The sequence below is a fragment of the Pseudopipra pipra genome, chromosome 20 (assembly GCF_036250125.1).
Source record: "Pseudopipra pipra isolate bDixPip1 chromosome 20, bDixPip1.hap1, whole genome shotgun sequence".
Classification (NCBI taxonomy): domain Eukaryota; kingdom Metazoa; phylum Chordata; class Aves; order Passeriformes; family Pipridae; genus Pseudopipra; species Pseudopipra pipra.
This window is the reverse complement of record NC_087568.1, coordinates 9,695,208-9,717,952: the sequence shown is the minus strand read 5'-3', so window position 1 is coordinate 9,717,952 and position 22,745 is coordinate 9,695,208. Positions and strand designations below refer to the sequence as shown.

At 54.9% G+C, this 22,745-nt stretch overlaps 1 protein-coding gene across 2 annotated transcripts; it reads left to right on the top strand.

The window, feature by feature from the left end:
* Positions 1-30: 30 nt before the first annotated feature.
* LOC135425162 (glutamine synthetase) lies at positions 31-20,810 on the top strand. Of its 2 annotated transcripts, none has more exons than XM_064677157.1 (7): positions 31-162; positions 14,780-14,955; positions 15,497-15,658; positions 17,307-17,453; positions 18,314-18,441; positions 19,298-19,497; positions 20,051-20,810. In XM_064677157.1, the coding sequence occupies exons 2-7, from the start codon at positions 14,790-14,792 to the stop codon at positions 20,370-20,372; spliced, it is 1,125 nt and encodes a 374-aa protein (XP_064533227.1). In that variant the 5' UTR covers positions 31-162; positions 14,780-14,789; the 3' UTR covers positions 20,373-20,810. The 2 variants fall into 2 exon arrangements, with proteins under 2 accessions (XP_064533227.1, XP_064533226.1); XM_064677156.1 differs by lacking the exon at positions 31-162 and adding an exon at positions 14,630-14,647.
* Positions 20,811-22,745: the final 1,935 nt, after the last annotated feature.

Genomic DNA, 22,745 nt, shown 5'->3' with positions numbered 1-22,745 from the left:
CTTTCTGTCTTGTCTCTTCCAATGGAAAACCTACAGTTAACAAAGTCACTGTGACCTGCTTTTGGTTCCAGCAAAGCCAGGGGTTCTGGAAAACACTGCAAGAAGTGCTGCTGTGAGAGAATGAGAGGAGGAGAGTCCTCATCTCCCAGGAGGAGCTGGGCAGTAAGTCGGGATTTTCAACAGGGTTTTTGTTCCCAGTGCTCCACTGAGGTTTGGGTTTGGGTATCGTGGCTGTTGGCTCTGCCCCCGCGGCCACCTCTGGCCACCTCTGCAGACACAGCCTTTGCTGGCAGTGCCCTCGGGGGGGTGAGGTGGGTGCCCACCTGTGAGGAGGGTGCAGTGACCTCCCCCAGCACCAAAGCAGGGGCTTGGAGGTGCAGAAAGGTGTCTTGCAGGGGGCTGCTCTAATGTAACCCAACAAATAACCTGTTTGTCTTGGAAACCAGCATCAAGGGCAGGGTAGAAGTGACTGAGAGACTCATTTTCTGACTTGGTTTCTCTCTAGTGATGAATTCCTCGATTAATCCCCACCTGCCTCACCGGGTCTGCTCTGAGGCTTCACTGAATTTGTGTCTGTCACACACCTGGCAGGCTCAGAGGAAAGGTGTTAGAACACTCCTGTTGGATAAATCCTGTTGCCAAAGCCAGGCAGGCTCCAGAACCCTGCCTAAGGCACGTGGGTGACAGAAAACAGCACCTTGGCTTCGGGCTCTTTCCTAGAGGAGGAAATACTTTTGTGTTTGTGATTTGATGCACAAATAAAGGGGTGTTTGTACATGCCTGTGGAAAAGGTGACTGTCCCTGTCCCCTCACAGCATTTGCCACAGTGCCCAGCAAACAGATAAAGCTTCATATTTCAACCTGCAGCTGAGCAAGGGATGGGGAAGGGCTGAACCAGGATAATCCCTTTTTATTCCACCAGGGAGCATAACTCTAGTGATTTTGATGCAAAACGCTTCTGCAGGTCAACATTCACCTTTTTATTCTTAAGTAACTGTCCATTAGTGATTCCCTCTGGACAACCAGCTGTGAAACAAACCCAGAGTTGTTTGGGCAAGTACAGGGATGGCAAATAACCAGGAATTTAAATGCATCTGCAGCCCTGCAAATGGCTGTAGCTACATTTGAAACCCAAAACCTGCCCTGAGCACCCCACACAAATCTTATTGTCTCTCCTCAGTTTGAGCAGTTACTCAGTATTTAGTAACTCCAGCAAAGTCATTCAATTCCATGTTTGAAAGGAACTTTTGGGAATATGGTTCCTATTCACTTCCTATGAGGAAAAAAAAAATCTATGAGGTTTTAAGCTTGTAATATTTTAAGGTGATTTTCTTAGGCCTTTGTGAGGTGAATTTCTGAGCTTGTAAGGGGCATGACCATACCACTCCTTGGTTAATAACCAGTAACTAGTCCTGGGTTAATCCAGATTATCACTGCTGTTAAGGCTTCACGAACAGCTCCTACCCAGAGGCTGGAGAGCCACAGCTCAGTGTTTCAGCAGTCACACTTTGGGTGCAAACACTTCATTCTGCAGATTCCCTGGTTCCCCCCACGGGAAGAACCCCTTCCTCCCCCGGGAAACATCACCCCATTTGCATATGACTCAAGCTGGACGCTGAACTGGGAGGTTCCTGGTGATGTCAGAGCCCTGCTATTTCCAGCGGTCACCCGCGGTGGGGAGGAGCAGGGAAGTGGTGGATTCTCCGTCCCTGGAGGTTTTTAAGATGAGACTGGATGTGGCACCAGTGCCATGGGCTGGGAACCACAGCGATGTTGGATCAAGGGTTGGACTTGATGATCTCAGAGGTCCTTTCAAACCCGGCTGATTCTCTGATTCTGTGACTCTGTGATTCTGTGATTCCACGACTCCCGGTGCTGCTGCTGCTGCTGCAGGGTTGGGAAAGCCCTTGGCAGGGCTGAGGGTTTGTTCCAGCGTTTCTTTGGGATCCCAGCAGTGCCAGCCTGGCGTGTGGGTGCTGGCAGAGCCTCCTGCCCGGCAGGAACCGCGGCCACTCGCCCGCATTTTCGGGTGGTGACTGCAAAGGTGCCTCCTGCCTGTGAGCTGCCAGAGCCTCAGCAGGGCACGGAGGAGCTGTGGAGCTGGGAAGGCACCTCAGGGGGTGTCAGACCCCTGCTCGAGCAGGGTCAGATGTCCTCCCCACGCCCACGTGGCTTTTGAGCATCTTCAAGGATGGAGCATCACCTCAACCCACCGGCAACACTTGGTCTAGGGCAGCCCAAGGTGCCTCTTCACAGGGCCCCCCAGTTGGCTCCATGTGCATGTTTAGGATGTCACTGGTGTTCTGGGGGTAAAAAGTGTTTTTGGGGAAAAAAATGGGGTGTTTGGGGGGAAAAAATGGAGTTTTTTAGGAAGGAAAATGGTTTTATTAGGAAAAAAAAGGTGGGTATTATGGAAAAGAAATCAGTGGGTTTGGGAAAGAATGGGGGGGTTTGGGGAAAAATGGTGGGTATTATGGGAAAGAAATCAGTGGGTTTGGGAAAAAATGGGGAGGGGGTTGGAAAAAATGGTGGGTATTATGGGAAAGAAATCAGTGGGTTTGGGAAAGAATGGGGGGTTTTGGAAAAAAATGGTGGTTTTGGGGGAAAAATTTGAGAATATCTTTGGAAAACTTGTGAGGTTTTGGGAAATTTTTTTATTTTGGAGGGGGAATTGTGGTTTCTTGAGAAACAAGTGGGGTAAAACCATTTTTTTAAAAAAAATATAGGTGAGGGGCAAAAATTGATTTTTTTTTTTAATATGGGGGTTTTTAGAAAAAATATGAGGGGGTTGGCAAAAAACTACAGGGGTTTGGAAAAATGGTGGGGTTTTTTCAGAAATTTTTTTCGGGGGAGAAAATGGTGAGGTTTGGGGGGGAAATGTTTTTTTTTTTTGAGAAATCTGCATTTCTGAGGAACAAAACTGGCTTTGCTGGGGGGAGGGGGAAAATCCCGATTTTTGAGGAACCAAGTGATGGTTTTTAAGGAAAAAAATGGAGTTTTTGGGAAAAAATGTTGGGGTTTTGGGGGGGGTTCAAAATCACGTGATTTGACTGCATGGTCTTCAGAGGCACCTCCAGTCTCAGCCCCTCTGGACAAATATCTCCAGGGAATCCAGTGGGATGGCCACCCCACCCAGAATATTTGTTCCAGTTGTTTAGACAAGTGCAGATGTTCACCCAAAAATACTTAGTGAGTATATTAAGAATAATGAGAGTAATAGGAGTTATTCCCCTTGTGAAAGGAAAAGCACTTAAACTGCTGTTTTGTTTGATTCTTCGTTGGTGATTTTTAGATGGAGGTGGAAGTTTGTTGGTGGCTCGTGCTCGGGTTGGTGTCCACCAGGACCCAGCTGCTTTCCTGTGTGTGTTGGTTGTTGGGGTTTTCCCATTTTGCAATGGTGGAGGGGACAAGCTGCATTTTCAAGTTTGCTTTTGCACCCAAAACAGCTGGAAAACGGACATGGGGAAACCTGCAGGTTGGTCACTCATCAGGGGTGACTTTCAGGGAGCAGAGGCTCTGAAAGGCCCCGTGTCCCCTGAGACCTGCCAAGCAGGACCTTGGTGGATTTTCCTGCTCCAAACAGGAACAAAAGCAGTTTTTAAAGCTCCCTAGTCCTGGCACAAGAGGTTGCTTGAGCCTGCCAGCACCTCCAGAGCTGCTTGCTGGTGGAGGCTCCCGCAGGATAAATATTTACAAGAGGGATTTGTGTGAAAAGGTGCCTTTGAACGTCCCAGGCACCATTTTTGGTTAGAAAACACCACATTCATTGAAAGCTGCCCCACTGGCCCGTGTTCAGCCACACACTGAGCTGGCCCAGGGCACCTGCTGGGGTCAGTCCCCCAAAACTCACAAAAACCAACCCAAATCCACCTCTGCCGGGGAAGGAGTGGTCACTGCTTGCTTTTGCACCTCAGTTCCTACCTAGAAGATGATGATGTTTCCTTAGTCCCCACCACATCACTGGCCTAAGGCAAGTACCAGCCTTTCCAAGCCCAGCCCAGCTAAAAAAAGCCTAGTCAAAAAAAACCAGTTCCAGCCACCAGGATTGGTGGCTCAGGGACACAGGGCCCTGAGGGATGTCCCTCCTGGGGGAACTGGAGCACCACTGCTGGGCAGGGTCCTGCTGCTCCTTGCCTGCCCCAGGGAGCAGCTCAGGGCATCCCGAGCCCAGCCCTGTGATCCCTGCACAGCTGGAGAGAACCACAAGTGGTGCCTGTGGAAAGGGAAATCAGGGGATCAGCTGCAGCTGTGCCTGTACCTGGAGGGAGCAATTTGTCTGCCTAAGGAGAAAATAACAAAAAAATGGGGTTTTGCAACCACTGCAGGGAGGTGGAGGGGGGTGAAGGCCAGGCTGGTGCTGTGCAGCTCCCAGGCCCTGTTTAGTGCCACCTGCTCAGGAGAGATGGTCCCAGCCAGGGGAAATGCAGCTCAGAGACCACCAGAGAAACACCACCACGGCCCCAGGGCCCCCTGCACCTGCCTGGCAAGGCCCCACCGTGCTGGGCCTCAGATTCCCTCCCTGCCCTCGTCTGCTGAAGGTTGTCACTGAGGATGGAGAGCTGGGTGAGGGATTTCTTCCTCTGCTTAGGGAATATTTGGGGGTGCTTAACCCATCCCAGACCATTCCCCACATCCAAGGGCTGTATCAAACCTCCATCCTGCTGCTGGGGGAGGTGTGGGTGAGGGATGGAGGGTGATCATCACCTGCAGCTGGAGGTGGGAGGTGCCCCAGGGGAGGGAGCAGCCCTGGCCAGCTCCAGGCAGCATCCTTGGGCTGACTAGGGCTGTGGGAGCCTTGCTGGGAGCACCAGGACCTGCCTGGTAAGGGCCAAACGTGGTGTTCCTTTAGCTTTCTGCAGTGGTGGGTGATGGGGGAGGGCCACAGGGGGGCCTGTGGGGCAGCAGGACTTGGCCAGCAGTGCCCAGGGCACCGGCACTACCCCACCAGCTCCAGCTGGGTGTCCCAGCAGTGGCTCCAGGGGGTGAATGAGCTCCCCAGGGCCACCCAGCACAACCTGCAGCTGGGTGCTGGTCCCTGGCTTCCAGCCTCCATTAATTTTCCAGGTCCACTCTCAGGTGGGGGCTGGTGAGGCCACCAGGGACAGAAAGTGGATGTCACCTGGGTGAGGGACCAAGGGCAGGGTCCCCATCCAGGCCTCCCCTTCCCCACTGGCCTCGCTGTTGAAGGTGAAGCTTTGGCTGTGCTGCTTCTCTCCTTTCCCTCTGGTCCCTGCTGCTGTTCCAGGGCCAGCACTTGGCCATGGGCAGGACTTTCTGTTGCTCACCTGGCAAGTGCTGGAAAGAAAACTGGTGCAGAGCAAAGGTTCTGCTGGAGCCAGGGAGTGCCTGTCCCTCCTGCCTCTGCCGTGTCCCTGCTCCCATGGCAGTGGGTGTCACCCGTGGGCAGTGACCCCCCGTGTCAGGGGCTGCTTTAATATCACCAGGAATTCTCCTTGCCTTTGCAGCATGGGAAACCAGGAATGATTCCCCTGAAGGTGCAACGGGGTGGATGGATCCTCAGGCAGAAGGAGGCTGAAGTCTTTGAGGATGAGTCAGGATGTCCCTGGCTCTGGGGGAGGCTGCCCTGGGTGCTGTGGGGAGGAGATGGGGCCCTTCCCTGCTCATCTAGAGCTGCTCCTGGGGCAGCATCACTGTTGTTCTCCCAGGGGACTGTTGTCCCCTGAAGCCCCCCATGTGCCATCAGCCAAAGCAGGAGATGGAGCAGCTGGAGGAGGCTCATCAAAGGGACTGTGAGTGCAGGAAGGGGGGGTCAGGTCTGGCTAAAAGGGGCAGAGAACATCCCCAGGGGTTTGCCCAGAGCTGAAACAGGCTCTCTGTCCCACAGGACACTAAATTTGACTTTCCTTGGTGACTGTTGCTGCTCTGACTTGCCCTGTGGCACCTGAGCCTTGAGCCCAGAGGGCAGCAGAGCCCCTGCCTTCAGTGGCACCTCGGGCACAGGGAAGGGACACCTGTAATTAGACTGAGCACTGCTGGTCTCAGACCTCTTTGTGCTCATTACCAAGGGGTAATTAGTGACTTTGCAGCCTTGTGAGGCCAGAGGGTGGAAGAGGGGGTTGATTTAAGGTGTGAGGAGAGCCTTGCCCTGGCTGTGGGAAGCAGCACAACAGCCCGGGAGATGCCAGGTGAGAGGGGCAGCAGAGACAGACCTGTTCCTTGCAAGGGGAATTTTGCTGGCAGGCTTTGGGAAGCTGAAGAGAAAGGTGGTGGAGTGAAGTTTTACCCCATCCTGGGGAGTGAAACAGGGAAGGGGTCGGGGCTGCACAGAGGGATGGGGGTGGCACAGGGCAATGGGTGGGCTAAGGACGGCTGTGCCACCTGCTCCAGCTGGCACAGGGAGGCTCCCAGGGACCAGCTCTGAATGTGCTGGGGTATCTCCAGCCATTTTGGGGTGTTGGAGCCTTGCTGGCCGGGCTGGAGACTCATATTTGGGGGTGCTGTGCATAGCTGTGCCCACTCTGGCCTCGGGGCTCTCCTGCCTCGTGCTGCCAGTTTGGCATTTTGGGTTTGGCTGCTGCTTGGATAAGGAAGGGTAAATCCAGAGGCACTATAATGTCCCTGGTCATGCTGGGGACAGGTGACAATGGGGGGCTGAATCACCAGCTCACCCCAGATTGGTGCTGGGAGAGAGATCCCCAAGATTTGGGCAATGACAAAAGCTGTGTCTGGGTCTTGGTAGATTCCAGAGGGGGATCATGTTGGAGGCTTGGGATGAGCCCAGATGGGGTGATAAATAACTCTGGGGTGGTTGTTGCTGTTGCAGAAGAGCAAACCTGCATCAGCCTAATCTCTGGGAGGGGGGTGAGAGCCAGTGTGGACGGGAATGTTCTGCTGGGGAGCAAAATGAATTCCTTTTGAACCAATCTACTGGCAAAAGGGGTTAAACAAGGCCAAAATGAAGTGCTTAGTGAGTGTTTTCCCCCCAGACATGAGAGTTTCTCAGACTCTGGGTTTGGGTTAAATTCACACTAAAACCCCATTAGGGGAGGTTTCTGGTTTTACCTGTGTGGGATCTGCATTGAGTTACAGACTGAAGTTCAAGCCCCACTACCCAGAGCACTCAGGTGCACCCAGCTGCTTTGCTCTGTGTTAACCTGCCAGATTTTACCTTTCCTTGGTGCTAAAGGCTGCAGTGAGCTGGCAGCAAGGTGGTTTTGTTCAAAGAACAAAGCTTTCCCCCCCCAAATATCTACCCACTACCGTATCTGCACTAGTGGCCTCAGACACAACACAGCACCTATCAGACAGCCTTGCTCTGTGTATCCAAGGCCAAACCCTGCTGCAAGAATTGCCTTTAAAGTGCTTAATTAATTCCCCCTCGCCCCTTTAAAGTCCCAGCTCCTGAAAGCATGTGATGGCAAGGAGGTGGCAGAGAAAAGCACTGGTTTTGGGTAAGCACTGACATAACAAAACCACCAACAAAGAGCCTCCTACTCTTCTCCTTGGAGAAACCCCCTCATGACTGGGACACACAACGTGACACCGGTTTGAACACCCCACTGGCAGCAGGGAGGGAAGTGAAAAAGGCTTTGCATTTGTGTAAAGGCTGCAAAAGAGGGGTTGCCAAACGGGATCCAGGCTGGGACACCAGCTGGGTGAGGAGGTTGTGGTGACCATCCCCCTTGCCCGGGTGATGATAGTTCTGTTGTGATAATTCTATTTATGATAAAAGGTAGCTAATCTTTTTGGTGGTTTGCTGCTTGTTTAGTACTTTGTTGCTATGGGAGTTTTGATGCACCTTGACATTTTTTTATGTTTAGTTTTGCTGACATAAATGCTGTTGGTCAAGAATCCCTGGGTTTGCATCCCTGGAGGCTTGGGGGAGGGATGTCACAGGGTAGCAATCATGGAAGGAACAATCATTAAGATTGGAAAAGACCTTTAAGTCCATCAAGTCCAGCTGTCAACCCAGTATCACCACTGTGTTCACCATTAAACCACAGTGCTACATCCACATGGTTTCTGAACAGTCCCAGGGATGGTGACTCCACCACTTCCCTGGGCGGTCTGTTCTAATGCTTTACAACCCCTTCCATGGAAAAATTTTTCCTAATATCCAATCTAAACATCACCTGGTGCGATTTGAGGCCATTTCCTCTCCTCCTGTCACTTGTCCTTTCCCTGAAGCAAAGAGCTGGGAGGTGGCTGAGCCCTGATGGGCTCCCAGCTGGGGAGCTCCAACTCTCTCCCTAAAGAGATGAGAAGGAAGTTTCCCCCTGGAGGATTGGTTTTGGCAGAGATCACAGGGGAATTTATCCTTGTTGGCCAAGAAACCCTGGGGTGCCCTGGCCCCACCACCTGCCCCTTCATGAGCTGGGGAAACCCTGGTTTGTGGCTCCCCAGGCAGCCTTTCCTTCCCAGCTCTGGGCTGTGGGTGACCCAGGGAAGGCTCAGGTGAGATCCAGCCCAGCTGTTCCTCCATCTAACAGGTTTTGTGTTCCTACTTGTGCCTGTGCTGCTTTTCCTGCCCTAGCAGTCTGCAAATTGTAGCTGCTTGGCCAGAGAACAAGCCCCTTTCACTTTGGCTTCCTGGGCTTGTGCCACTGCCCTGTGCTCCCTCTTTTCCCCCAGTTTCTTTTCCTACAGCCTGAAGTGACTTCTAGAGGTTTAAAAAGTAAATTCAAATGAAAGCCTGGCAGGGGAAAACTGCTTGGGGTTTTTACCTGGGGTTTATTCTGTCTGGGAGGTTGCTCAGGGGCTGCATGAGGGTGCTCAGGGCAGCCCGTGCCCTGTGCCCCTGCCCTGAGCCCTTTCTGCTGCCTGTGGGGAGCAGAGACAAATGCACACACGTCCCTGAAGCTGGGAATAACCTCCAAAATGTTGCTTAGCCTGAGGAAAAGGAGGCTCAAGGGAGACCTTATTGCACTCTGCAGCTGCCAGACAGGAGGTTGTGGCGAGGGGGGGTCGAGCTCTGCTCCCAGGGAACAAGTCACAGGACAAGAGGAATCGGCCTCCAGCTGTGCCAGGGGAGGGTCAGGTTGGGCATCAGGAAGAATTTCTGCACAGAAAGGGTGGTCAGGCATTGGAAGGGGCTGCCCAGGGAGGTGGGGGTGTCCAAGGAAGGACTGGACGTGGCACACAGTGCTCTGGGCTGGGGGACAAGGTGGGGATTTGGCACAGGGTGGACTCGATGACCTTGGAGGTCTTTTCTAATCTCAGTGATTCTGGGAAAATAATTTGTAAGAGTGTTCTGCAAACAGACCCTAATGCACTGTCTGTGCTGTGAGCAAGCTTGGGCTTGTACTGGCAGCTCACACCAGCCCCATGGGGCTGGAGGGGAGTCACTGGCCCCTCCACAGGGTTTCTCTGTGACCTCGAGCAAGTTCCCCGTGCCTCCAGGTCGGTGGGTGTTGCAGGGTGTTGTCTCCCCATCGCTGAGGGGACACCCAGCATCCCACAGTGGTCACCCAGCAGAGGTGTGAGCATGGGAGGGGGCGTATCCTCCCAGACCAGCTGAGCCAGGAGCTGCCAAACCCAGCCTGGGTGGCACGTGGAGGAAGGGGCAAAGCTCCAGCACCTTGGCACTGAGCTGCTCCAGGATGAGGGCTTTATCCCTGGCTGTGAGGGGGGAGAGGCAGCTACACTCACCCCAGGTCAAATACCCCCTTGTGTGTGTGTGAAGGCTGAGGGACAGCAGGGAGCTGCTTGAATCCCTCCTCACTTTGTTCAGAGCAGGGTTTGAAGCCTCCACCAGCCCTGTGCTTTCTCTGCCTGCACTGGGCTGACACTGCTGGATCTGGAGCCACAAGTGGGTTGAAGCCTTCCCAGGGGGATAGAGGAGGAAAATCATAGTTTGGGGTCTTGTGGGCTTCCCTCATGGAGCAGTGAGTGCACTGGATGGGCTCTCCCACCATGGGGGAAATGGGTGGGATGTGTCTGAGTGGGAGGATCCCACCTGTACAGGAGGGGCACAGGTTGGTGCCAGGTGCTTTGGTGGGCACCAAAGTGCTGTTTGAGCTGGGACTGTGGCACGTTCAGCTAGGACATAAAGAATTATGTGTATGTATATATGTGTGTATGGACAGCAAAAGGTATGGCAGCACTGCCTGAGTGAAGGGAAGGTGGTTTGGGTGCAAACATCCACACATCAGGAGATTTGCCATTGCTTAAATGTGTTGCAGCTGTAAAGGGAAACTGTCAGTTCAGCTGTTTTGTGGGGAAAAGTGTAAAAGTGAGTGTGTGTTGGGACAGGGGAGTGCCAGCACAGCCCCCTGAACACGGTGCTGGGTGGTCTCTGCTAAACCCTTCAGTGTGGATCTGGCCCACCTTGGCCACCTCCTGCCACATCCCAGCACCCTGCACATCCCAGGCAGTTCCTGCAGGCCTGGGCTGGGCCACCCCCCCCCCAGCCTTTCCCACAGCATCCCCCTCATTTCCTCGGCTAAAAAAAGCTGTTTCTTCCAGCGCAGAGCACGCAGGAAAATCCCCACCTGCTCTGCCCCCAGCCCCTCTAATCCCTTTATGGTGTTTGTGCCGATCCTGCTCTTTGCCTTCCCTCTAATCTCCCCACCCAGCTCTTTGGCAGGACACAAAACACCGTGGGCTGTTAGGATCAAACCCAGGGAGAGGGAATGTTCCCACATGGGGTCCCTGGCCCAGGGCTCTGGGAGGTGCTTTGGGGGTTTAACAACCAGGGACAACCTCCCTCGGTTCTGGCAGCATCCTGAATCCTGGAGGATAATTCAGAGTGAAAACCAAAGTCTCCAGCCAATATCCCTGCTTTCCAATGTGCCCAGGGATGATCCCTCTTGGACAAGGGTGGGGAGGGATCTGACAGCCCTCTGCCCTGCTGTAGCACCAGTTTGTAGCTGGGGTGAAGGTGTTAAAAGTCACCCCAGGAGGTAAATTAGTCCATGTTATACCCCTCCGTGGTAAAACTTGTTGTGTGACTGAAGATTTTCAATCTGGAAAATTTGCTGTTAGAGCAAATAATCTTTGGTGTATCTTGGCAAGGCTGGAAAACTCTTGGGCTGATAAAGCCTCAAAGTCAGAGAGATAAAAGCTCTGTTATTGATCTATTATAAGTAATGCATTATATTAAAAGTATTTAGGCCTTGGCCAGGTCTCCCCAAGAGGGTTCTCCAGGCATTGCTGCCTGCAGATTGATGGCCACCACCCCAAAAAAATAAGTGCTGGGAAAGTTGCTGCCTCCTGCATGGCCTGCAGCTGCTGGGTGATCCCTGTGGATACTGGGATGGTGTCCCAGCTGCCACAGTGGAAGTGATGGTTGGCCTGGGCTGTAGCAGCAAAGCAGAATGAGCTTCTCTTCCTTCTGTCCTTTATCTCCAGAAACCCCTCTGTGCTGTGCCACAGCTCTGAAAGGGCTTCAGCAAAGTCCTCTGGAGATTTAATCTGTGAGCTTTTCCTTCCACAAGGACACCCCTGCTCCCTTCCTGCCCTCAGCTCCGACCTTGGGCCAGTCACTGATTCCCTGAGCCGGGAGCCTCGTGGTGGTTAATATTTGCTGTACCTGGGGCAGAGGGAACCTTCTGATTGTGAGGAGCGTGGGCTTGTTTGGGAGTAAAATGTTGTCCAAGAGGCTCTAGGATTCAGGTGTGAATTGTGTTTGGCATTGCCAGTGTAACAGAGTTGATGCTACAGAAACGGCTGGAATTAAACTGCGGTGAGGTAAGACTTGATCCCAAGAAAAACTGACTAAGCAGGTGCCCACCACTGTATGGCAGAAACACTTTTTCCTGCTTACTAAAACCCTTTTTGGTAGGAAATAATTTTGTACGTTTGGCAAGCTGCCTCGGGTGTGGTGTTTGGGCAGGGGTGGGACCAAGGCGCTTGGAAACATGGGTTAGTGGTGGCCTTGGCAGTGCCAGGGAATGGTTGGACTTCATGATCCCAGAGGTCTTTTCCAGCCTAAATGGTTCAGTGATTCCACAGCTGTGCATCCACAGGCCGCTGTCAGCCCTGCTGCCCCCAAACAGCCACAAACACACAGTGTTTGTCCTCCCGGGCCGGTGGGCTTTGACCAGGTGAGGGATTATTGGTGTTTGTTCTGCCTTCCCTGTTTGGGTGCTTTGGTGCTCTGTGATTGCAGCCATCCACAGAGGAGCTCTGCTCCCTAATCCAGGTTACTGGTGAGCATTACCACTGCCTGGATTTCATTTCATTTTTCCATTGTTCTGAGCCCACTCAAGCTGTGGGGTGTTATTGCACAGGAGGGCACATCCAGGGCTTTCTCTGGGAATAAAATGAGGCTGTCCCATACCTTTACTCAGGGAGGTGTGGGGATTTGGCACATGGACACACCGTTGCTGGTCCTGCTGTCTGCTGTGAAGGATGCAGCACATCAGGCTCTGCGAGGTGTCTCACCTCTCCCCGGGATGGGTTTGAGGTGCTTCCCAAAGGATGCAGATCCATCTCTGTGCTTCCTGATTGCATGAAAGCTCAGCATCAGACCCTGCTGAGGCCAGTCCCGTGGGCTGCAGGTCCCCAGTCAGGACAGAAATGGGAACAGGGAGCCCAGGACCCGGGAGAGCTGCTGGTCCCTCCACCCCCGCGCCGGCTCAGGCACGTGTTGCAGCGGCTCCGGGAAACGCTGCTGCACACCCAGGGGTACATTTCCTCCTGCCCTGGGACGATTTCCAAACAGGAATGAGGAAATGCTGAGCTTTGCAAGCACACTCGTGGATGTGTCCCTAAAATACCCCGTGGAGGGAGGCGGCTGCTTTCGAGCTGCACCCCAGTTTCAGCTGCAGGAGGCCCTGCATGTCACCTGGGCAGCACCGAGGGCATGGGTGACACAGGGGAGACCCGTGTGGCTCTGCTGCTCTGGGGGACCTCGGGCACATCCCTGGGTGCCAACCTCCTTCCCAGGAGCTCTGCTTGGGGCCGTGCCCGTGGGCAGTGGGGTGGGTGACGTCCGGCCTGCCCGCAGCCCTCTGTCACTGATGTCACTGCCCGGGCACCAAAATTGCTAATTAAGTTCTGCTTCTCTGGCTGCCAATCTCATTTCCTGGTTCTTGTGCAATCCCAAATGCTTTCAGGTTTCTTCCCGGTTCTTTATCTGCCTGCGGGACCAAAACACCTTCAGAAGAAAAACAGAGCTGGGGTTTTGGGTCAGTGCCCGGGGAGGAGACGTCCTGGGGGGGGCAATCAACCGTAAAGGGTTTTTTTTTAGCTGCTCTGGTGCAGATGTTTCATTGTCTTGCAGAAAAACATTCCTGAGGGTGATTCAGACTCAAGCATGAGTCTGCCTTAAGGACCAGGGGAATTAGCAAAAACCCAACTGCTTTGGAGCCCAGTCATCCTTTAAAGCCTTTTCTCCTTTTGTAACATCGAAAAACTGCTTAAAAAACAAGGGTGGGGAGCCACGAAAAACTACTTAAAAACCGAAGCTGGAGAGTCGCGGTGCCCTCACCCCTCTGGGTTTGCTGGGGGGTTGTTGGAAATCCTGCTCTCCTCCTAGAAAAAAAAATAGCGGAGTATTTGAGATAACGCCCGGAGGCGCCGGCACGGGCTGTTTGTGTCTGTGCCGGTTGCGCGCTGGCACCTTTGGGGTCTGATTGCCCTGACACGTGGGAGCCTCTAACGCAGGATCTATGGAAAACTGGGAAGGCAGCGGCGCGCTTAATTCATTCTAATTGGATCTGCGTTCGGCTCAGTAGCTGGAAATTGCTGCTATATTGAAATAATCGACTCGAATTCACACACCTGTTGGCTGGGGATTTTTAGCTGACTGTAAATCACATCAGGGCCACTGCGGCGCGGGGATGGTTTGGGGGTTTAAAGGTACTTTACTACGCTCTGGTGCTTAAAAATTGTACTTAAGCTCAACGGTTTATAGTTGAGAAGGGCTAAAGTGGGAGATTTTAGTGTTTTCCCAGAGTTCTCCCTGGAGCCCTCAGCCTTTCCTTCCTTTGAAGGAAAGCTTGGGGGGCAAACACAGCCCTGCAGCCACGGGGGGCTGAAACCGGGTGGGCAGGAGTTGTCCCTGGGGTGTCCAGGGCAGGATGGGGGGAGAGGCAGTGGTAGGGCTGCCAGGCATCTCTCTGCCCCTGTCCCCAGGGATTTGGCTACTCCTATCCCCAGGGATTTGGCTGCCCTTGTCCTTGGGGATCTGGCTGGTCTTGGTATCTCCAGGACCACCCAGGCACCCGGATCCATTCCCAGGCATCCCACCTGCACAGGGCATGGTCCCAGAGAGGCTTTTGGGGTGCTGGGGGGAGCAGCTTCCCCAACTCTCACCCCACAGCAGTGTAGCAGGGCTGGGGGGAAAATACCTGCCCGCGTGTAAGGAGGCGACCCTATATAAACAAAGCACCAGGGGACACAGGCAGCGAGAGGGCAGGACGTGGAAAACAGGATTTCCAGTGATTAATACTCCTTATTTTAAAATAAATATTGTTATTTAGCCAATAACTCGCAGTTTTTTAAAATAAAGCGATGTTTTAGCCGTATGATAACCGTTGCTTTCAATAAGTCACATTTCAGTTTGAGAAAGAAAACAATGCTAAACGCGTTTAGAGGGTGTCCCGGGGGGTGGGGGCCGGGGCCCGGCGCTGCCGCCCCGGGGGAGGAGCCGCCTCCGCCCCCGCCCCGACCGCGGGCGCGTATAAAGCGCGGGCTGAGGGGGCGCGGGCAGCGCTGGGGCCGGTGAGCGCCGGGGCCGCGGGTTCGAGTCCCGCGGGGGGACGACACTCGGCTTGGAGTTGGGGGGCAGAGGGGCTGGGGTGGCTTATTTTGGGGTAGGAGGTTGGTTTGCGAAGGAAGTGGGCCGGGAGTGATGTGGCTGTCACCCTCGCAGGGCCGTCGCCATGTCGGTGTCACACAGCTCCAGGCTGAACAAGCTGGTGCGGGAGCAGTACATGAGGCTGCCCCAGGATGGGAAGGTGCAGGTCACCTACGTCTGGATCGACGGCAGCGGCGAGGGCGTGCGCTGCAAGAGCAGGACCCTCGACAAGGAGCCCAAAAGCATCGAAGGTACCGCCGCTGCTTATCCCTCTGGGTGATGGGTGGCATCCTAGTGGGCCCTGAGCATCGCCTGGGAAGAGTTCTGTGGTGCTTTGGGCAGGGGGAGTTGGCACTTGCTCTCCCTGGTTGCGTGGCACGGGTGATACCTGTCGCAGTTGTCTCGTGGGGTTACAGGTGGCAGGGTAAACACCCAACCTGCGTCGCTGCGGTTTCCTTAATCTGTTAATGACGGGGAGGAGGAGTTCCTCGCCCCTTCCCACCAGGCAAACAGGCACGGGGACCTGTTGGCATCTGGATGGGGTTTGGCAGAGGGAGGTGAAGGGGCTGGGACTGATTCTGCCTGTGCTGATGGTGCTGGGGGAAAAGAACACACTAGTGCTCAGGGAGCTCCAGGGATGTGCAAGGAAACCTTTGTGGCCGTCACCCCGTGGCACTCGGTGCCCTTTGGGTGCTCCATCCTGGGTCTGAGCCACCAGCACTCGGCTCAATCCACATGTGATGTACCTCTTCCCAACCCTGCTCCTCCCTCTATCCCCCTTCTGCCTCTCAGACGTCCCCGAGTGGAATTTCGACGGCTCCAGCACGGCACAGGCAGAGGGCTCCAACAGCGACATGTTCCTCGTGCCCGTCTGCATGTTCAGGGACCCTTTTTGCCTGGACCCCAACAAGCTGGTGCTCTGTGAAGTGCTCAAGTACAACAGGAAACCCGCAGGTGAGCACCTCCAACGTGCACCCCCCCCGGCTCCCGAGGGTCACTCATTTATTATTTAGGGTGCCATATCCCCAAGGGGCCACTTGCCATGGACCACTGGCCCTGGGGCACCGAGCACTTGGCCCCGGGCTCTGAAATCCAAGGGCTGGTGGCAGCGGTTGTTTGCAGGAACGTGTTTCAGTGGCGTGGGGTGAGGAGGAGAGCAGCGAGACGTGGAGCTCAAGGCCAAAGGCGTCGCCCGGGTTTTGAGCTGAGCACACCCAGCCCGGGGTGGGGGTTATTTACCGCGGGGGAGCAGGAGCTGGGTTTTTACATGCCGGGTTCGCGGTTGCTCTCCTCGTTGGTGGGAGGCTGCGGAAAAGGAGGAAGAATGTGCCGGGCTGGCTCGGGGTGACCTTTTGCAAGCAGCCCCCGAGCGCCGGCTCTGGGCTTATCACGGCGAGCAGGAGCCCGCAGTGCCGAGTCCGTCCCGTGCCTCTGATAAAGCCCCAGACACGGGAAGGGGAGCCGGTTTGCAGGACACGCTGAGGGGCTCCCAGGGGGGTTGTTTGCCAGCAAATAACCGGTTTTTTGCCAGTCCAGCAGGGCTGCGGCCCCGCTCAGCGTGAGGGGGAGGGTGATGCACACATCTGCCGGGAGGGGGGGGGGATCGTGTGGGCGGCGATGGCGAAAGACGGGGCTGGTTCCTCCTCAGACAGCCTGTCGGCCACGGGGGAAGCGTCTCGGTCGAGATTCCTGCCCGGCAGCTCCTCTGCAGGAGCAATTTGTAAAGCCCTGGAGTTGAAGCTGGGGCAGAGAGCTCAGCCCAGAGCCCCACAGACGAGAGGGGCGCACCCTCCGGGCTTTCCCAGGATGGGTTTCTGTGGATATTAAGGGCTGTGTGGACCCGGGACCTTTCCCCCTCCTCCCGTGAGTGGAAGGGAGATGCCCCTGCTTCCCTCCAGCCCTACACTCCGGACATGTGTTGTAGCTGCTCTGGGGCTTTTCTTGCAAGTTAAGGCAGAATGTGCACCCTGGAGGCTGCCTGCCCACGTGACAGAAGTTTTTCAGCCTTCTTTTCCTCCTCTGTCTTCTGTCCAAGCTCTCATTCCACTGTCCTGGCACGTTGTCTCATGTCAGGATGGTTCCTTGATATCTGTGTTTTCCTGGCAAAGCCCCAGTTGCCCTGAGCATCTCGAAGGGATGAGGCAGGGCCAGCCAGCTTGGATGCCAACCAAAGCCATGGAGCTGGAAAAGATAAGGGTAATTAAGATGAAGTTGGTAGGAGGAGGATGGGGGTGAGTTAGTGATGGAAGATATACAGTCCCTGTTCCCAAGTCTGCTGGATGCCTGTAACACAGGGCTGGGATATGGCTCCTGGTCTGAGAGAGAGAGAATAAGAGGAGAGCATAAGAGGAGGAGGAGGATGTTCATGGAGCATTGACAGTGGTTTGGGGAATAGGCTAATTAAACCCTCTTGGCCTGTGGCCTGATGCTCTGGTGATGGACTAACTGTGAGGAGGAAACCAGTGAGCAGGAAGGAGGTTTCCTTGAGGCTTCTGTGGGAAGCACTTGGCAGTGGTGGACCCTCCATCTCTGAGTGGGGTGGAGCAGAGCGTGGGGGACACCTGCTCACAGCTGGGTCTAACCTGGACCTCTCTGCTCCCAGAGACCAACCTGAGACACACGTGCAAGAAAGTCATGGACTTGGTGAAGGACAGCCACCCCTGGTTTGGGATGGAGCAGGAGTACACGCTGCTGGGAATCAATGGCCACCCCTATGGCTGGCCTGACAACGGCTTCCCCGGCCCGCAGGGTGAGTGCCCCCTCCCTGCCCAGCCCAAATGCTCCCCCAGCTTCCACCCTGCTGCTCGGGGGGGCTGCCACTGGTAGGCATCAGACCCTGGACCTTGTGTGCTGCTTTCCCATTGCAGCTGACACGGGGCAGGATCTGGGATGGGGTTGGGAGCTGGGAGAGCACCTGGTGCCCCGTGGCTCACGTGAGCTCACCGGCCAGACCCGGGTTGCACAAACAGCTCAGCTGCACGACTTGTTTGGCAAGGGCTGGAGAACTGGGCTGGAAAAGCCTCCTCCCCGTGGCTGTTGGGGAAAGGGCTTGGCCTGGCACAGCAGCAAGCCAGCTCCTCAGATGCCTCCTGGCAGAGGGAAGGGGGTTTTCTCAACCTGGCTTTTGTTTGGACCGGTTGCTACCAACATCCCCCTTCCCCCAGGGGCGAGATCTTCTGACCTGCTTGAATGAGAAAGAGCCATATATCAAACCCTGGCAAGCTGAATTTTCTAGCCATGAACAATGCTGGCTGTTGTCAGAACAATCTCAGACGCCTGATGTGCTCAGAGGGTCAGTGAGGTGCCTCGGGGCAGACCAAGCCCAGCTTTCCTTATCTCCTGGCCCACATCCCTTATCTCCTGGCCACCTCTAGGTTGATGCATTACAAGTCCTGTTTAACTGCCCAGATAAGGCTGAGGTTGCTCTGATGAACTGCTCAGCTGCTGCTCCTGGGGTTGGGGTCGATGTCCCATGGAGTGCAACAGCATTTTAATTCCCATAAATCCTCTGCCCATGGCAGCAAGTACCCGGGAGTGTGGGATTATGCTGCAGTGGTGTTGTTGCTCCCAAGAGCCTTGCTTGGGTGGTGATTCCTTGCTCCTTTCCAGGCCCCTACTACTGTGGGGTTGGAGCAGATAAGGTGTACGGGCGCGATATCGTGGAGTCCCACTACAAGGCATGTCTGTATGCGGGGGTGAAGATCTGTGGCACCAATGCAGAGGTGATGCCCTCCCAGGTACGTGTGGGTGGCCCCATGCAGCCCATTTCCCACGATGGATACAAGTTATCATGAGGCTGGAACAACCCAGCAACTCCCAGCTCCTCTGGAACACTGAGTCCAGTGACTCCCTGGTCGGTTTTGCCTAGATGGGAGCAGTAGCACTGCCAGGATGAAAATGTACGTTTGATTTTTCCTAACTCACCCTGAGCTCCTTGCAGAGCTGGTGTAGAGAAGGGAGTCCCTGATTGCCTTGGGCAGGTGGCCAGACTGACCGACTGTGAGTCCTTGGCTCCTGCTGCTGATGTGGCGGAGATAAGGGGGGCTTGTCTGTAGTGGAGCTGAGGCAGGACTTTTAACCACCCTGCTGTTTGCCCTGACTTCTTCAGGGTCCTTCTTGGCTGCTTTCTGCATCCTGGGCTTGGGCTCTGGCCGTGCCAGCAGCTGTAAATCTATCACCCTCTGCTTAATCACCGCGGGTGGTGCAACCCCGGCTCCAGCCGGGCAGGGAGCAGCCCTGGGAAGGACTAACAGGCTCCTCGTTAGTCCTCTGCCCTGTTTGCAGTCTGGGCTGGGGGTCCTGCACACCAGCAGCTCCAGCACCAGCCTCAGTCAGGCGTGGTGCTTATTTACCTCTGATTTGATTAAAAACCCCTCTGATTTGCTCTGTATAGTCACGAGTAGTTTATTATTCCCTTTTCTTTTTTTTGCTTGCCAAAGCTGTTCTGTTGCTTAGTTCAGTGTTCCCCATCCTTGTTGCTGATTCTCAAGGGGTAACAATCAGCCATAGCCCAGGCTGGCAGCCCTCACTGGGAGTGGTGGCAGGGACACCAACCTGCCCATCCTTACCCGTGCATCTGCTCTCCCCTTCCAGTGGGAATTCCAGGTGGGCCCGTGTGAAGGCATTGAGATGGGGGATCACCTGTGGATGGCTCGGTTCATCCTCCACCGTGTCTGTGAGGACTTTGGGGTTGTGGCTACGCTGGACCCCAAACCGATGACCGGCAACTGGAACGGTGCCGGGTGTCACACCAACTACAGCACCGAGGAGATGCGGAGAGAAGGGGGTCTCAAGTGAGTCCTGAGGGGTCCCCTGGGATGTACCTGGGAGGTTGGGGTGTCCTTGGCCATGTGGAAATGTGCGTCTCCCTACCTGGGTGGCTGCACCTGGGTTGGAGCTGTCCCAGCTCATTATTTTAAAAGCAGCTGGTGGTATGAGAGTGGCCCCTGGGCTGTTCTTGTCCCTGAACAAGAGGAGGGGGTGACAGCCTTCCTGACCATAGGAACACCCCCCAAAGGGCAGGTATCAGTCTCTTCTCCCAGGAACCAGCAGCAGGACAAGAGGGCACAGCCTTGAGCTGCCCCAGGGCAGGTTTAGGTTGGCCATTGGGCAGAAGTTGTTTGCAGAGAGAGGGATCAGCCCTTGGAATGGGCTGCCCAGGGAGAGGGTGGAGTCCCCGTCCCTGGAGGGGTTTGAGCAGAGCCTGGATGTGGCATCAGTGCCATGGGTTGGGTGACAAGGTGGGGTTGGGTCAAGGGTTGGACTCCATGATCTCAGAGGTCTTTTCCAACCGGGTTGATTCTGTGAAATGGCCCAACTGACAACCCCCCCCCTCCTGCCCCACAGACACATCGAAGCCGCCATCGAGAAGCTGAGCAAGCGGCACGACTACCACATCTGCGTGTACGACCCGCGGGGCGGCAGGGACAACTCCCGGCGGCTCACGGGCCACCACGAGACCTCCAACATCTTCGAGTTCTCCGCCGGCGTGGCCAACCGCGGCGCCAGCATCCGCATCCCGCGCCAGGTGGGGCAGGATGGCTGCGGGTACTTCGAGGACCGGCGGCCGGCGGCCAACTGCGACCCCTACGCGGTCACCGAGGCCATCATGAGGACGACGGTGCTCAACGAGACCGGGGTGGAGACCAAGGACTACGCTGACCACTGAGGCCGCGGGGTGGGTGGAGGTGTCGGTGTCTACAGTAGCTTCTCACGTGGGATTTGTGCCTGTGTGGTGTCCTCGGCTGCAAGCTCAGACTCTTTAGGAACCTCGCTTCTGGTCCTGTGAAACGTCGCCTTAGAGATACATATATATTTTATAGTAACAGGGAGGGGGCCCAACCTATTTTCTCAACCACTTTTTTTTTTTTTTTTCTGGTTCCTGGTTTTAGGTCGTGAGGTTTGTTTTGATTTTTTTTTTTTTTTTTAAACTTGGATGACTTTTTTTGCCCGATGGACTTTACACTGTGATGTACATAGATCCCTACGTGGACGCTGCAGCTGCTGCTGTTTGAGCCTGGGGAGGGTGGCTGCTTTTTTTTCCCATATCTCTGTTGCAAGGAAATGATAATAAATAATTTTCCTGGCTGGGTGGCAGCGGGGTTATGCTGCGGTGGGTGCGTTTTTCTGTAGCCCCTGGAGCTCCATGGAGGTTTTAATTTGGGTGATGCCGGTGGATCACAGTCACAGAGCAGCCTGCACTGGCCCTGGGCAGGGGCTGGAGATGCTGCAGGATCCGTGGGACAGGTGTCTGGAGCTGCCTTGCTTCGTTTTCTGGTGGCCCAAAGGCCATCTCCTTCCATCGTGATCCCGAAAGGCAAACAGAGCGATGTGGGCTGAGCAAACAGTGGCTGGGGCAGCAGCTGGCGGGTGTTTACACAGGGTGTGTGCTGCTGAGTCAGCAAAGCCAGCCTGGCACTGGGCACGGGGAGCAGAGCCCTCCCCTCTGGGGATGCCTTGGGGGTGGGAGGGGAGCCTGGAGGCACATCCACTGCACCCCTGGGCCACGTCCTGCTGAACCACAGGGACAGGGTGCAGCTCCTTGGGGTGGGATTGCTCTACAAGGGGGAGGACACAGATTCTATTCATAGAATCACAGAACAATTTGGGTGGAAGGGACCTTAAAGCTCATCCTGTCTCACCCTCTGCCATGGGAAGGGACACCTTTCATTAGAACAGGTTACTCCAAGCCCCATCCAGCCTGGCCTTGGACACTTGCAGGGATCCAGGGGCAGCCACAGCTTCTCTGGGCAACCTGTGCCAGGGCCTCAACACTCTCAAAGTGAAGAATTTTTTCCTTATATCCAGCTGAAATTTGTCCTCTGGCAATGGGAAGCCATTCCCCCTTGTCCTGTCCCTGCAGGCCTTTGTCCAAAGTCCCTCTCCAGCTTGGAGCCTCTTTAGGCCCTGGAAGGGGCTCTCAGGTCTCCCTGGAGCCTTCTCTTCTCCAGGCTGAGCCCCCCCAGCTCTCCCAGCCTGGCTCCAGAGCAGAGGGGCTCCCTGGGACACACCTGCAGGATGTGACCCATCTTCAGTCACCAACAGGGACGTTTCCTGTAGGTGAGGGGAAGCAGCAGCACGAACAGACAGGGGACAGCATGTCCACTGCAGGGCAGTCAGGTGGAGTTTGGAACAGGTTTTATGTTTATCCTCGAGTGTGACGCAGGTGACAAGCTGGACTGGAGGCTCCCAAGTCCCTCGTGCAGGTGACAGCACTGCCAGTGGCACAGGGAAGGAGGGCCCCAGGAGCTGGAGGTGGCTGAGCCCCAGACCACCAGCAGCCCTTGGTGCCTCTGAGCTGTTCAAGAATAAATGTAACCCAGTCCCAACACTAAAAAGGACAAATTTTCCTTCCAGAAGTTCCTGTTTGGGATGTTTAACGTTTTTCATCAAAACCACAACCCTGTCTTGTTTTCCTCTCTTTCTGTGATGCCTTTAATGAGTAATTTGAGCCCTGGGACAGTGACTGATGGATGCAGCTGGAAAATCAATAAAGAGCTAAATCTGGAGTGGGAAGACTCCTGTTTGTTTCCCTGGCTGTACCAGTGGCTGAGGGGCTTCAGCTTTCATCATCACATGCTGTACAGCTCCTGTGAAATTTGGAGAATTATGAGTTCCCATTGCCAACATGCAAACCCCTCTGGTGGACACAGCACTGTGGTGCTTCCAAACACTTTGTTCCTGTTCCTGGGTCTCACCCTGCGATTCCCCTGCAACAGAGGCCTGTCATCGCCAGGGGAGGCCAGTGGGACTCCAGGGGAGATCCAGGGACTCTCCCAGAACCACTGCCGGGGGCTTTTCCCTGAGCTGGGATCAGTCCTGTCCCCACATGGCTGGAGCCACTGCATGCTTGGACACTTCCACTCTGTCCTTTGCCAACACACAGATCTTCTTGCTTGTGCTTTTTGAGGCCAAAACGGGCCAGAAACCACATGTCAAGGTTTGTTTTTTTCCTAAAGCAGAAGTGATTCCCCGGCAGCACAGGGGAAACAAGGACAACAGCACATTCCCACCAGACTTTTTGCTGTATTTGCTGCGGTGG